At 39.1% G+C, this 14,509-nt stretch overlaps 4 protein-coding genes across 4 annotated transcripts in view; all 4 read left to right on the forward strand.

Annotated features, from left to right (window-relative positions):
* Nucleotides 1–14,509, forward strand: part of LOC134826204 (coactosin-like protein) — an 89,576-nt gene that overhangs the window by 63,210 nt on the left and 11,857 nt on the right. The window lies entirely within an intron of this gene.
* LOC134811404 (PRA1 family protein 2-like) lies at nt 4,678–8,331 on the forward strand. Its single transcript, XM_063818199.1, has 3 exons — nt 4,678–4,880; nt 5,094–5,311; nt 7,106–8,331. Exons 1-3 carry the CDS (start codon nt 4,690–4,692, stop codon nt 7,315–7,317), a joined length of 621 nt encoding a protein of 206 aa, XP_063674269.1. The 5' UTR covers nt 4,678–4,689; the 3' UTR covers nt 7,318–8,331.
* LOC134826599 (probable 3-hydroxyisobutyrate dehydrogenase, mitochondrial) lies at nt 8,494–9,737 on the forward strand. Its single transcript, XM_063839032.1, has one exon. It carries the CDS (start codon nt 8,509–8,511, stop codon nt 9,442–9,444), a length of 936 nt encoding a protein of 311 aa, XP_063695102.1. The 5' UTR covers nt 8,494–8,508; the 3' UTR covers nt 9,445–9,737.
* Nucleotides 9,904–13,781, forward strand: LOC134826201 (uncharacterized). Its single transcript, XM_063838484.1, has 4 exons — nt 9,904–10,216; nt 10,346–10,489; nt 10,588–10,731; nt 12,088–13,781. Exons 1-4 carry the CDS (start codon nt 9,918–9,920, stop codon nt 13,055–13,057), a joined length of 1,557 nt encoding a protein of 518 aa, XP_063694554.1. The 5' UTR covers nt 9,904–9,917; the 3' UTR covers nt 13,058–13,781.

Raw genomic sequence — 14,509 nt, forward strand, 5'->3', positions numbered from 1 at the left:
CTTATCTAATATAAGGCTCATCATGATTTGTTAATAATCTACTTCGAATGTACGTGACTAAAGTCAAAATGAGGAGTAAGTAAAAGAGTGCAGATTTATATATTTAATTGTATTTATCATTGTTTCCGGTAGATACTACTGCCCGGTGTGGAACCCTGACGAGATCAGTGATATAGAAGCTATTGAAAGCATCCAAGTCCAACGACACTACACTCGTCGAATCAGTGGCTGCCAGAACCTTGATTACTGGGAACGCCTGCAGAACCTGAATCTTCTCTCGTTGCAGAGAACGATACATCATAATCCATACATGGAAGATGATGAATGGACTAGCTCTGAACGACATCAACATGCAGTTCAAGGAAAGCTCCTGGCACGGTGTAAAGATACAATTGTACTAGTCAATGTAGTAGGTAACAAGAAAACACGTAAGGTATTTGTTTAACTAATACATACGTTTGTTTAATTCGATCTCTTATCTGCTTTCTTATCTCGCCTTGTTTAACGGCGAATTTTTGTGCCTCTCACATTGTATTACTAGTTTAGCCTAATAGCTTTACATATCATGGCAGCTGTGGACGACACGGAGATTGACAGTATTCTGTTTAAAGCTGACGATTGGATGGCAAAGGTTATGAATCAGTTCGGTTGTGAAGCACCAGTTGACATGACTTCTGTATTGTGCAAACATTTTTTGATTAGAAGGTCATTAAATTTAGAGGATAAAGAAAAGTTTGCAGCGTCAGAATGATTCTCACTCAGAATCGTTTCATTTGGTTCGCTTTCAAAATGACAAGTTAAAGAAGATTAAAAACGGACTGAGCTCGGGTGATACTCGTAAAATATCTGTTCCATATATTGGACCGTCGACGAGTCCAACTCGGCGCGCGTCATGGTAGGTTATAAACCTACAATTGAGAATCAGAAATTGGTTATCAGCACTCAGTAATGCATCGCGCTACAAAATAATGTTAGATTGACATTGCACCAATGGGCCACGCTGAGCTGCGAAAGATTGAAATAGTCAATCAACGCGGTATCTAGTCTTACTGGGCGGCGCTCAGCAGCTGTCATTCCGCCGAATCTTTATTTATGTTTATGAACAAAAGAGCCTGGGGTCCCCAGGTAATATCTAGTCTAATTGATTCACGATGTCAATCCTTCGCATCTCGCCGATCTGCATACGAGAAGCATTATTGGATGCGCGCGCGCGACCCAGTAGTGCATCGCGCTACAACTAGTCTAATAATAATATTTGGAATAAACATTTTACGAGTATCACCCGTTAACTGTTAACGTTACTTGGCTCGCCAATCCCTGTTCAACTACGCGTACGTGAGATTAGTTAGCTAGAAATATAATACTGCAATAAACTTGACGGATGTTACTATTCTAAATTTCTTCGAAGTAGCGCGCGCCGGGCCAGACCATTAACAATGGTCGACAATAGACTAGCAAGCTAGGTAGACTAGGTAGCAAGCTAGGTAACCGTTAACGCCGCGCCAATCACAATATGCACGGCATTGCATTCTTTTCGTGCTTCTCGCATACGCGAGAAAAGCTTGACCATTGTTAATGGTTTGGCCCGGCGCGCTACTTCGTAGCACTTGCCATCGAGAAGAAAGCGGCGCGCGCTACTTCGAAGAAATTTAGACGAGTAACATCCGTCAAGCTAGACAGAAGCAAGCAATAAATCAGCAAGCTAGGTAAACTATTTAATTGTGTATCGATTGAAAATTTAGATCCTTTGCACCTTGGCTGTTGGCGTGGTCCGGTTGCCAATGGTACATTACGCCGATCTAACGGCGACAAACATTATTTGATGCGCGGCGCGGCCCAACAGTGCATCGCGCTACATTGTAAGCTACTTTATATTAAAAGTACTAAATTGTCAGTTGTAGCAAGCGAGAGGGCTCTGGTTAGAGCAAGTATTGATGCCAGGCGAACCACACCCAAAAAACCTTATATTACTGGCTGGCAGGCTGGGGCCTATTTGTAGGTTTATAACCTACCAGGACGCGCGCCGAGTTGGACTCTTCGACGGTCCAATATATGGAACAGATATTTTACGAGTATCACTCGTTAAGGGCCTATATTCAATATTATATATATATATCTCCAATTTCCGAAAATAAAATAAATAAAGCCCCTCCTCATAACAGACAACTGGCTTTTTTGCCAACTGCTTTTTATCTGTTTTTCCAAAAGTTTTCCAAAAAATGATTACTTAATATGTACATGTAAACGACCCTTAAGTGCATATTGATTTGCATAATTTGTCCATTGTTAATGGATTAATCCGGCGCGCGCTACTTCGAAGAAATTTAGAAGAGTAATTGCTCTATCCAGAGCCCTTGCGTTTGCATGGTGGCGCGCGCACGCCTCCCGGATTTTCTTTACTTGTGAAACAAGCGCGCCCACAGTGGTGCGAAAGCACATGGTTCTAGGCAAAGACGAGTAACATCCGTCAAATTCATAATGAATTCGCGAGTAATATTAATTTCGCCATTTTAATATTCCACGAGGTCAGCATACTATGTACTAAATTATTTCGCCATTTTTTCAACATAAAATTTGGACTCTTGGTCAGCTTGTTTGTAGTTACTTAAGCATTAAGTAGTGTGCGCGGCGCCTTCTCGAAACAGCTTAGGCAAAGATTTGCAATTTTTTTCGTTTAAGTAAAAGGTCATTCAAACAATATATACATTTCATTAAATCAATTGATTGACGATGTCAACCCATTGATATCGTTGCTCTGTGAAGCAGAGCATGCAACGATGCTTCGATGCTTTGATGCTTCGATCAAGAAAACAACAATTTCAAGAAAACAACAATTTTATTTAGTATCAATTAAAGCAGACAAAAATATATTTCATATATATATAACTAGCACGAACTTTAGATCAGATATCTTAGGGGACTTGGAGTAGCAAGAGATTGACTAGAAGGTATATACCTTTTACAAAGATACGTCGAGAAGAATCCAGGGTGATACAGGATCGGAGAGTGCAGACCAAAAGTTTACGCACCCACCTTTGCCTCCTGAGTTCTTGGGTGGATAAAAATTTATGCAAACTTGGTCGTTTATACCCCAAGTCCCTTTCTTAAAAGAAGTAGTATTAACTATGTCTAGAGTTAGCTTCGTTCAATAATAACAATATCAATATAATCAATATCAATACCAGATAAACCTACCGAATAAATTATTAAATATCAATTAATTCATTCCGATAAAATTTTTTATAAATTTAGATATTTAGTATCTAAAAACATTACAACAAATGGTTAGAAAGCGCCCAAAATCGATTTGAAAGATTTTCTGTATAGTACAATCATGATAGTAATAGTAAGTGTGTGCTTCGGTGCTTCGATGCTTCGATGTTTCGATGCTTCGATGCGAAGCAAGAATGCTAGTTTGCGCGGCGCGTCGAAGCGGCGAAGTCCTCCAATTAAATCAAGTGATGCAATTGGCAGAGCATAATCAAATTAAGTGTTGCAATCGGCAGAGCACAATACATTGCTACCAATATTTGTAAACTTTAACAATCAAACATATACAAGTTTCAAAACAAAATTTGCAATATAGCGTGCATTGAGTTGGGTCAATCCATTAAGAACAGACGAGTAAAAATCCGCTATTTGTTGCTTTTAAACTGCAGACTCCAGACATGGCTGAGATAAAATTTTTGAGAGTCGTTCGACATCTCAGCTTACACTTACCGAAAATCCTTTATGAGGAAAACGGTCAGGTTGATTAATCGCAGCTGAAAAAGATTAACACATGCTTTTTGAAAGGTCCTGCTATAATGCTACAAGGAACTTCCGTATCACTTACCCGTTTCAAAAACCCTCTCCCACACATTTATACATGTTCATAAGCTAAAACCCATTATTACTTAAAAATTAAATCGAAAGTTGCAAGTTACAATGACGAAGGGTGTAAAATGTTCACAGTTCTGATATTGAAGAAATAAGAAAGAATGTATAAAACTTGTGATGATGTTATTTCATTATTCTTAATCTAAATCTAATCTACACTTCCTCAAAGTAGGAAGGACACATTTTCTAAACTTGTTAGGATCGTCCCTGAACTTATCGTGACCAATGCCAGGGTATACATACTTCACTGATCTACTCTTTCTGCCAAACTCCTCAGCCCAAACAAATAGTCTAGATTCTTCCATCGTGACAGGCCGAGAGCCACCCAGTGAATTCCATATTGAATTTGAAAATCGTGTATATTTCTATGTAACCATATGTTTATTGTTTATGCAACCTGACACGGATCTGTGTAGTAATACTTACTTGAAATAATATCCTATCAATTAGTATCTAGTGGGATACGTACATGGTGAAATTGACGATTTACTTGATCAATTCAGCGCTGCGTGTCAACAGTTATTTAATTCAGACTATCTCGCAAAATAACTTGGTGCAGGCTAGTTAGGAATGTGTGCGACATATGCTCACAGGACGGTTGCAAAGCTACCATATTTTTAAAAACCTCGTTGGCTAACCCTTGTCCTTGACTCTTTTGTGCCTTGGGTACTTTGAGTCATAGACCGGGAAAAATGAGACATGTGTCACTTATCGAATATATATGTACACTTTGTACAGTGCAGTTCATAAGACTTTTAAATTTGATAAATGAACCAGCTTTCCCATCCTTTCAATTTTAGTTTTGACAAAATGTCCGGTCAAAAGCCAAGTGGTTACCGGATACTTCCACTACGGGATCACAATGATATGTTCCTGAAAGCAAAGTTTGCAGTACCAGATCTAAAGGATACAGAAAAGTTATCAACCAGAACAAAGATTAACCTGCTTTATTATCAGACAAACTATTTCCTATTTTTCATCATCTGGCCTTACATTTTTGGGTAAGTACCAGAGTTTATTTGCAGTTAATCAGTTATAAATGATAAATAATATCAATTCTTTTAGACATTATGGATTAATACTGGATTTAGCTTTAAAAATACAACTTCGAGTAAATGAGTTACGGTATTATATAGACGATGGAGAATAGGGAGATGGTTTTATTGGCAGGCTACCTGTTTCTTGAAGAAATTCAACACATTTACACTTTTCAGGTCCCTCCAGCCAGATATGTTTTTGTATGGACTTGGTTCAGTGCTTGTGCTGCCATTGACATTACTAGTGCTAGCAGCTGACAACATCAGACCATCTGCTGTGGCTCCTCAGACTATAAGCTTATGCATTGGAGCTTTGTGGTCCATTTTCTGTGTAGCAACTGGTCTTTGGACGAGTGTTTGCTACTTCTTGGTATCCACAGGGTTACCTTTAGCAGGTAAATTATTGCCATTTATTTAGAGTGTGTTTGGACATCACACTTTCTTTTCTTGATCCAGGCATTTAATAAGTTAATTTCATAACTATGAATCAATATAAACAAACCAATAATCATTTGTCGTAATCATTTGTGATATTTTTATAACGATATTATACGTACCAGCTGGTAATGCAATTTAGATAAACTAAATAATCATGCTCACTATTTCCCACTCAGCAATTGCCATACACTCCATGTCATTGGTACCTCAAGAACTTCTGATCAATTTAGAATGGAAGACGCCTATGGGTGCTATCGTTTTTGTGTTTTCTCTTGTAGCTGATAAGGGCGGTTTGGCCTCTTTGGTTAAAGACAGCATGCTAAATTCGTTAACAGAGAAGATTTGGGGGAAAAAGAGGAGTGAGAGTGTTGACTCTTCGCCTGCTGATAAAAAGAAAAGCTCTATGTCCCTAGCAAACCTGGTTAAACGCAGAAAGAATTCTTCTTCTGGTGGTTCTCTTAAAGATATGGGTATCACACTTGATGATCCTCCCTCTGACAGCCCAAAAGTATTGGTAGCCAAGAAAGATATTGATAAGGATATAGATAGCACTTCATTTTCTGAAAAATGGGAATCATATCAGAATATTTCTTTTGCAACTGTTGATGAGAACAATAAAGGACCAAGTAAGCCTAGTAGGTTCAAATTCTTCAAGAAGAAACCTGATCGTTATACAGATGAAAATGGAGAGGAGCTTTCAAACAGTAAAAGCAAAGGAAAGTTAAGGCGAAAGAGGCTGTCATCTGGGATGAGCCAGGTTTCCTCAACTAGTGATCTTAGTTTTAAAGATGCCCAAGTGGATGTCCCTGCTGTTGAGCCTGCTGAGAGAAGTGTCCGTTTCGAAGTTGGATCTGAGAATCTGGATTTTGGTTCTAACTATCAAGCAAAAACAGCTACTATTGCTGAATGCTGATCAAGACGATTAATCTGAGCTCATAATATCGTGAGGATAGGCACACCGCATGTTTGCAAAGCTGGCATCCTTTAATCCTTTTACTACTTTCATTTCCCTCTTATTCCTCGGTAAATCGCTGTTTTACCGTGGTAGGAATTCTCAGAAATTAGCCATTATATGAACTCTATTTAGATGGTACCTAGAAGCTTGCCAGGATTTGAAAATCATATAATTTAGAACTTAGTGGCTAGTACAATACTCATGAAACTAGAAGTGAGACCCGTTCATTTCGAGTTAGTAATCGGAAGGTCTGCAATCTGATCTATCACTCAACATAAAATAAGTTTATTAACTCTCTAACCTTCCCATTGTTTCAGCACATATTATATTCATAGAATAAAATAAATCACGCCCTCACGGCTCACAATCATGCTTACTATTTTAGTGATGATTTTGTGTACCTACTTTATGCGGTTTGTATCATATCATTTCACTACATCATCAGTTTATTCTAATACCATTCTGCTGTGAGGTTACATTCCTTTACCTCTACAAAATAGCATACATTCATAGCTTAGATAGGCTGAAATGCCAGTATGTAGTATTGAGGTACAGCCCTGCAATGTAGCATTACACAGACATCATATTTACTTCGGATGAAATTCTACATGAGAAGAAATGCCGATCAGCAAATTTCACATTTCATCTTGACTTCTTGAGTTCAAAAATTGTATATAATTTCTGCCTGTCATAATATATTCCTCCTATATCTATGATCAAAATATGCTGATCCTGGCACTAGCAATAATGTAAAGGATGTGAGTATGACAATAATTGACTATGTCAATAATTTCAGCTGTACTGGGACATGCCTGTGCTCGATATACTTCAAGACAGGACGTCTACCACTTCCACCACTCCCCCATGAGCTACATCTTGGGTTTCAAGCCCGGTACCGTACAGACCACCACCGCCCAGAAGATGAGAGCAGCACCTCCTCCCGAGTACAGGGAGTACGAGCAGATCCGAGCCAACACACTCCCCAGACGGAACACCAATGGCTCCTGAGTTGGCTCCTGAGTTGACTCCTGAGTTAGCTCCTGAGTCGGCTCCTGAGTTGGCTCCTGAGTCGGCTCCTGAGTTGGCTCCTGAGTTGGCTCCTGAGTTGACTCCTGAGTTGGCTCCTGAGTTGACTCCTGAGTTGGCTCCTGAGTTGGCTCCTGAGTTGACTTCTGAGTTGGAAACTTCTACTGAATTGGTTTCCGTTTGTGGAAGTCAGTAATGTGAACATGGTATTGCTATCGGGGGCTAGATAGTCAATAGTTTGTTTATATAAATAACAAAAAAATATTAATTTAAACTTACAGAATTTGCCAAATTATTTGTTTTCATAAGTTTTTATTGGTTTCGAATTTTATTCTTTTGTAGTTGTGTGTCTAGTATCGAGGATCTTTCGAGTGTTAATGAGGTTAAATCGATCATCTACATTTTGGGAACCACAATTATGCCTTTGGGAAATTATATTTATCGGGAAGTACATTTTTGAGTTTACCTTTAAAATTTCTGTTTTTAAAACAAACAAAAAATATCAGAGCATGTAGAATCTAGATTGTAGTTTAAATCAGGTAGATGAATCAGTAATTGGGTAAGTGTGGCCGAGTGTGAACTTTTAACATTGTAGTGTTTAGTAGGGAGCATCTCAACAGACAAAGTAAAACAAGTTATAATTATTACAAATAATAATTATAATTGTAATTCATAATCAGTAATCTTAGTACAAGGCCAATGAGTGCCGAAACGTCGATTAATTTTTTAATCGCCCTGTTATTTGCCTTTTGTCACTGTCGAGGGCCGTGATGCCCCCTATCAAGCACTACAATTTTTCTTCATTATAGCATGAAAAGTTATCATGATGATTGTTCAAGTCCTTTTTTTGATATTTATGTATTAGCATTATTCGAATTTTCTAACTTCTTAATTATTTAGAGCTGATAGAATTTTCTATATTCAGAAGGGCGTCAGTTATTTAAGAATGTATAAATTTAGTTTAGAAATAATGTTATTTATATTTGAAGATTATCCAAAACCGTCCTCGTTTACTCTGACGTCTGAACCTGCATTCTTAATCATATGTCTCCTCATAGTTCGTTGAATAATACGGCCATTGCTCGAATTCTTTTGCGAAATACAGATTAATTAACAATTACTGTTAAAATGTCTTAATCAAACTATACCCCCAGATCTGCTAAATCACTGACCATGGCTGTGTGTCTAAAAAGACTTTGTTCCCTTTCTCTCCGCTCAATGAGTACAGTTGGGTTTGTAGGTCTGGGCAACATGGGCGGTTACATGGCTAAAAACCTTGTTAAAGCTGGTAAAGACGTGGTAGTGTACGATGTCAACGAATCCTCAGTGCAGGATTTAAAGAGTACTGGTGCCGGAGCGTGCAGCACTCCTAGTGACCTGGCAGCAGTTAGTGATGTTATTGTTACCATGGTTCCCTCCTCACCACATGTTCTAGAGGTTTTCACGGGGAGTAATGGTTTGTTGAAGACACTCAAACCGGGCACACTTTGTATAGACTCCAGCACTATTGATCCTACTGTTTCTAAAGATGTTGATGCTGCAGTGCGCGCTGCTGGGGGACACTTCTACGATGCGCCGGTATCTGGTGGGGTAGTAGCAGCAGAGAACGGAGCTCTAACCTTCATGGTAGGGGGAGATGCGGACAAGTTTGAAGAGGTCAAATCGTATCTGGATGACATGGGTGCTAATGTTATCCACTGTGGAGCTAACGGCAACGGACTTGTAGTGAAACTGTGTAATAACATGATGTTAGCTATTAGTATGATTGGAGCTGCTGAAACTCTGAATATGGGAATTAAGATGGGTATGGAGAGGCAATTGTTATCGGAGATATTGAGTAAGAGCACTGCTCGCTGTTGGAGTATTGATACTTACAATCCAGTTCCAGGAGTGATGGAGGGTGTCCCTGCATCTAGGGATTATGCTGGTGGGTTTGGTGCTACGCTCATGCTCAAAGATTTGGGGTTAGCTGATGATATGGCTGATGGATCAGATTCGCCGATCGTTCTAGGCAAAATGGCCAAACAGATTTATGATGAATTGTGTAAAGACGAGAAGTTTGCTCCGAAAGATTTTGGTGTTATTTTTAAGAAGCTGAGTGAGCAATAGGTGTTTTTTTCAGAGGCATAATTATTAACATTAAATTTCAATAAAATTTTTAGAATTAAATTATGATAGAGGGCCAATGGAAATGGCCACAACTTTTCTTATTATGTTTGCTATTTTTTGTTTTTTACTTTAGTCATTTATAAGTGTTTCTGGAACTTTGTAAATATTTAGGTCGTTTGTCATCGAAACTTAAAAATAATAAACGTAGCTTTTGTGTATTTGTACTATGGTTTGTTATACTTTATTCTATATTTATCAACTTTTCGATGTAGCTATTTATTCTAGAATTATACCCATTTACTCGTTTGTCTGCTTACTGTCTGCTTTCTTCCGACATCATGATAATAGAAGTTTTGAAACTACAGATGTTTTGGTTTCGCATTACGAAATTACAAACAATCAATAATGTTCAACAACATGATGAAAATTAGAACTCAAATCTAATTGATCATCCCTCCTAGACAGCCTGAAGTATGATAGGAGCAGTGACACAGAGGACAACCCTCTCACTCCAAACTCTAGAAGAGATGTGGACATCTGAACAATCCCAGAACGACATACTATCTGCACTAACCCCAACACTTACCAAGATACTGCTGAGAAAAGATCAGAACTTGTTTCTTGACACGATGAAGTTTGTTGCTATGTTGGTTGCAGAGGTATACGAGAAGGTAGAGAAGACAACACTTTGTGGGTTTACAGAGAGGTTCCTCGCTGCAGCTAATACCACGGCTAACAGATATTATAACAGCCATACCTTCGATCAGAGCAGGTACTATTGTGTTGTTTGAAAGTTCATAACGATTTTATCTCTGAATTTTAGGCGTTCTTTGATGTATTTATTCTGTTCAGCTTATCGTGCAAGTAATGTAAAGTGTAACGTTTGTACACGTTTTCTCAGGTATCTGGACTGTGTGTCAGCTATCTTATCAGTGTGGGTAGATTGCACAGACCAGCAACATCTCGTCATTCCTAAAGTTACAGTTTACACAAGGGAGTCTAAAGTTCATATTTTAGATGCCATTCTCCAGTCTCTCCATCTTAAGTAAGTGTTCTTGTTTTTATCCTTATTTCACTGTTATTTTAGAGCGAAATTAATAATGATAATAATAATTATGAACCTACAAGTCCTTACCCACTCAGGTCACAAACGAAAGAGAAGTTGTTGGATCAGATTTCCTCACTTTCTGATGTTGAAATATTCGTCAAATACACGATTATTGGCCGAGCGTCTCCCAAACACCACTTACATTCGCTATCAGAACAACCATCAGAAGACATATTCAGGTGCTTGGCTTATCTTTCATAGTGCTTAGTTTGTAAATATGCAGTGTACTGTCTTGTAGCTCAATAACAGACACTGGCTATCTTGTATCGCTCTGACACTCCGGCTTATTAACAAATGTTTTAAAATCGGATGGGGAAACCATTTTGACTGATCTGATGACTAATCTTACAGTGTCATCCTCTGTGGGACAACACGTTAGCAGTTCAGCGCATACTTTTGCGGAATAGCCCACTAAGAAAATCAATCCAAATAACGTTATTCTTTTTCCTTCCTCTTTTCCTTGTCATCCCCTTTAGTTTTAAGATTCTTGCTATAAATGGCTACAGCTAACACTATTAATGCTAAGTACCAAACAACAAATCGATTTAACACCGCAATTCCAGTCGCAAGCCTGGGACCACTACTAGCATAGTCACAACATCTACAAAGCTGCCATATAGCCTGACTGACAATTTTCTCGACTGACTGACAATGTTTCTTCTTTTTCCCCATTTAGAATACAAAGATTAGTACATTTTAGCTTATGATTAATATTATATTTTTACCTATAGTTTACCTAGATTGCTGTTACAGCCAGTTCAGAAAATGATCGGGAAAATCCAATTACTTTACTTTGGGCCACACCTAAACTGTAAAAGGGTCTACAAACAGATAATAATGGAACACGCGATTAGTCGTTTTGATAAGCTTCCCGCGCATTTCAAAACGCGACGCGCACGCAGCTAGCGCACGGCATGCATGGTACGCGCGGGTAGCTTAGATCGATCATATTGATATATTATATCGCTGCATGTACATATATTATGCATTGCATTCAGCGCAGCTAGCTATAATCTAGCTACATATGTTATAAATCGAAGATCGATTTTGATCCGATACGTAAGATCGCACTCTTGTTTATCCTATGGCGTCAGAGAAAGTTAAAGTTTAAACCATCCTAGCTGCTAAGAAAATCCCCTAGGCTTTCTCTAAACAGATTACTCTAGCTTGGCTGGATCCGAGAGCAATTAGCTTGGTTCGAATAATTGACGCGCCGCGCGCGCACAATTGGAATTCAGCTTAATTATATGATTATCGCATGATTCGATGTGCATATACTAATGTGCATATCGATCGACGCGGTCGTCTTTCATTCGTCCAAGTCTTTAGACTGTACTCAGAGAGTTTAATGGTCAAAACCTATGAAGTTCGAACACATAGAATCTAGACATTGTTTACCTGGGAACCCCAGGCTATCATGTTCATAAACTGTAAACATAGAGATTCGGCGGAATGACAGGCTGAGCGCCGCCCAGTAAGACATTGGAAAATGCAGGACCGTCTAGAAAATCCTCTAATTCTAATTTTATCCGCAGGTGTTGGTTACTGAAGCACAACATAACAACTATTGGGTCAATCTCAGACTTTCTAGCTAGCAGCAGATCTGACGAGGATCTTCTCTCTGCTATGTGCAGACCCTTTTATAGCTTGCCTCAAGTATTGTCGGACAGTACGGAAGTTGTGGAAGATACTGAACCTGAAGTTAATCCGGATACTTTATTCTACTTTGATAGAGGTAATCATTCTGAGTCTCGAGAGGAAACTAGCAAGCCTGCTGAGGACGAGATTCCAGAGGACGAGAAGATGTCAGTTGATGATAGCCCAAAGCCTGTACTTGCACCCGCTGATACAATCGTCGGAGCAGAAGCAACTGTGGTTGAAAACAAAGCAGAATTAGAGGAAATCCAGCCTTGCATCGAGAATGAAACGCAGAGCGAAACTGTAGCGGCGGTTGAAGAACCAGTTGCAGAGCCAGGGTTAACGGAGTCGTGCATTAAAATCAGGAACCGTCGAAAAGGTCGCGGTAATCCACCGATACCAACACCTGAATCTGAAGTGATAGTGGTAAAATGTCCCACTACTCGGCCAGTTACTCCAGCTGCAGAGAAGGTAGACGAACTGAATATGACAGCTCCACTTACAGAGGAAACATTATCGTCCCTACCGGATAAACCCTCTGTTGTCAGGAGTGGTCGGAGGAGGAGGAATTCCGGGGAGAGTGCCACCAGTATTGGAAGTGCGGCAAGTGTTGATAGTATAGCCTCCCGCACTCGAAACCGAGCTCGTGCACCTGCTCCTGAATCCCTTGAAGTTATCACTGAACACGAAGAAACAGCGAAGGCCCTGAGTACAAGAAAACTGAAAACTCCAACAGTGAAAGGTACACCAAAGGCAAAGCAGTCCACCGCGTCTAAACGTGGGACATCTCGTAAGGTTTCTGAAACAATCGATGAAACTCCTCAAATTCCCGCGAGAAAAACCAGAAGTCGAAAATTGGACGTTTGACGTTATCTAGAACAGAGTTTTAATGTTGATGGGACTTAATTTATTCTTAATTTATTAATCTATTTAGGGATATTTAGGGATAAGCAATGCTGTCGTGTGTTCATGCCCACTCCGTAGAGTTCCTTTACAATATCTTACGTATTATTATGAGCTGTTACGTTTTTGCGGCCGATCTCAGCGATTGTTGGTCTCAGGACCAAGAGTATTCAGTTTGCATCAGCACATGTAAGCATCCCAAGTATGCATCGCGCTTTATGTCAGAAGTGTCTGATAAATGCAATTTACCCAAGTCTTTACTAAACTGTCCTCTATTCGATTTCCCAGAGCAAGCTCACTATTGTTGCAAGTGCGGAGCGCTACACGTTCAGAGTTTGAGTTCATTTCCCCGAACGTTTAAAATATTTTGACCTGCTGTACTAAAATTTGTGACCAGACCAAATTAGGTTATAACAGTCAACTCGTCGGCGGAATGCAACATTTAGTCGGGTGATGTGAATTTTGGAGCTGAGTTTGTTGCAGCGGAGAGCATTTGTCTTTATATCATTATGAGAATGAGACAGCAGTACATATTATTATTGCATCGTTTTGTCGTGACATGCTTTTCAGCTTCCATCTTTTAAAGTTAGAGATTAATTATCAATAATATGTAAGTAATTCTGGGTGAATATGTCGGTGTCATATGTAATAATTTTACCTATCTGTTTCACTTTTTTAGAAAACTTAATTGTGTCTATTTCACTTGTATGAATTATAAACCTTAATTACCATGAACTTTACCAAACATGGCCCACATCAATTATCACAATAAAGTTAGGTCTTCCCCTAATTGGCTAATTATATATATATGTACATTATCGTTTAATATATAAAGGTCGAGCTATAATTCAAAAGAACAAAGAGTAGTTTATAACAAAGAGATTCCGATATATAGTACACTGAGTCACAACAAATACCAACATTGCTATGTAGTTGGGCTCTAATTTTCAGGGTACCCCCACGATAATTATTTCGCATATATAATGATTTATAAGTCACGTGTCCCAACCCTCACGGCTCACATCCTCACATTGCATTCCTCAGAGCTGTCCGGCTCGTTTGTGACTAGCTGCCCTCATTGTGCTGCACTTCCCACATCCATCCCTTTGTCAGCTGGTCATATAAAAGCTCGAGTTTTAGTCGCTTATATATTAGTTATTGTACCTGTTTAGTTTGGCTGTGTTCCTCCTACCACATCACTTAAACTAAACTGCCAACAACTCCCTTACAAGGCTATTACATTCGCTGTCGTGGAATTACAGATGTTACATGTTGTTGTAGACCACTGTAGGAGCTGCAGTTTGTATGTCTTGTTACTATGTGGATACTGTCTGGCTACATGTTATTATCCGCCTACATGATGGGTTTAAAATGTAGTTATTATGTCAGCCTATATGCCGATAGTCTGACTGGGAA

Source organism: Bolinopsis microptera, chromosome 2, assembly GCF_026151205.1.
Source record: "Bolinopsis microptera isolate Bmic1 chromosome 2, MBARI_Bmic_1.0, whole genome shotgun sequence".
Taxonomy (NCBI): Eukaryota; Metazoa; Ctenophora; class Tentaculata; order Lobata; family Bolinopsidae; genus Bolinopsis; species Bolinopsis microptera.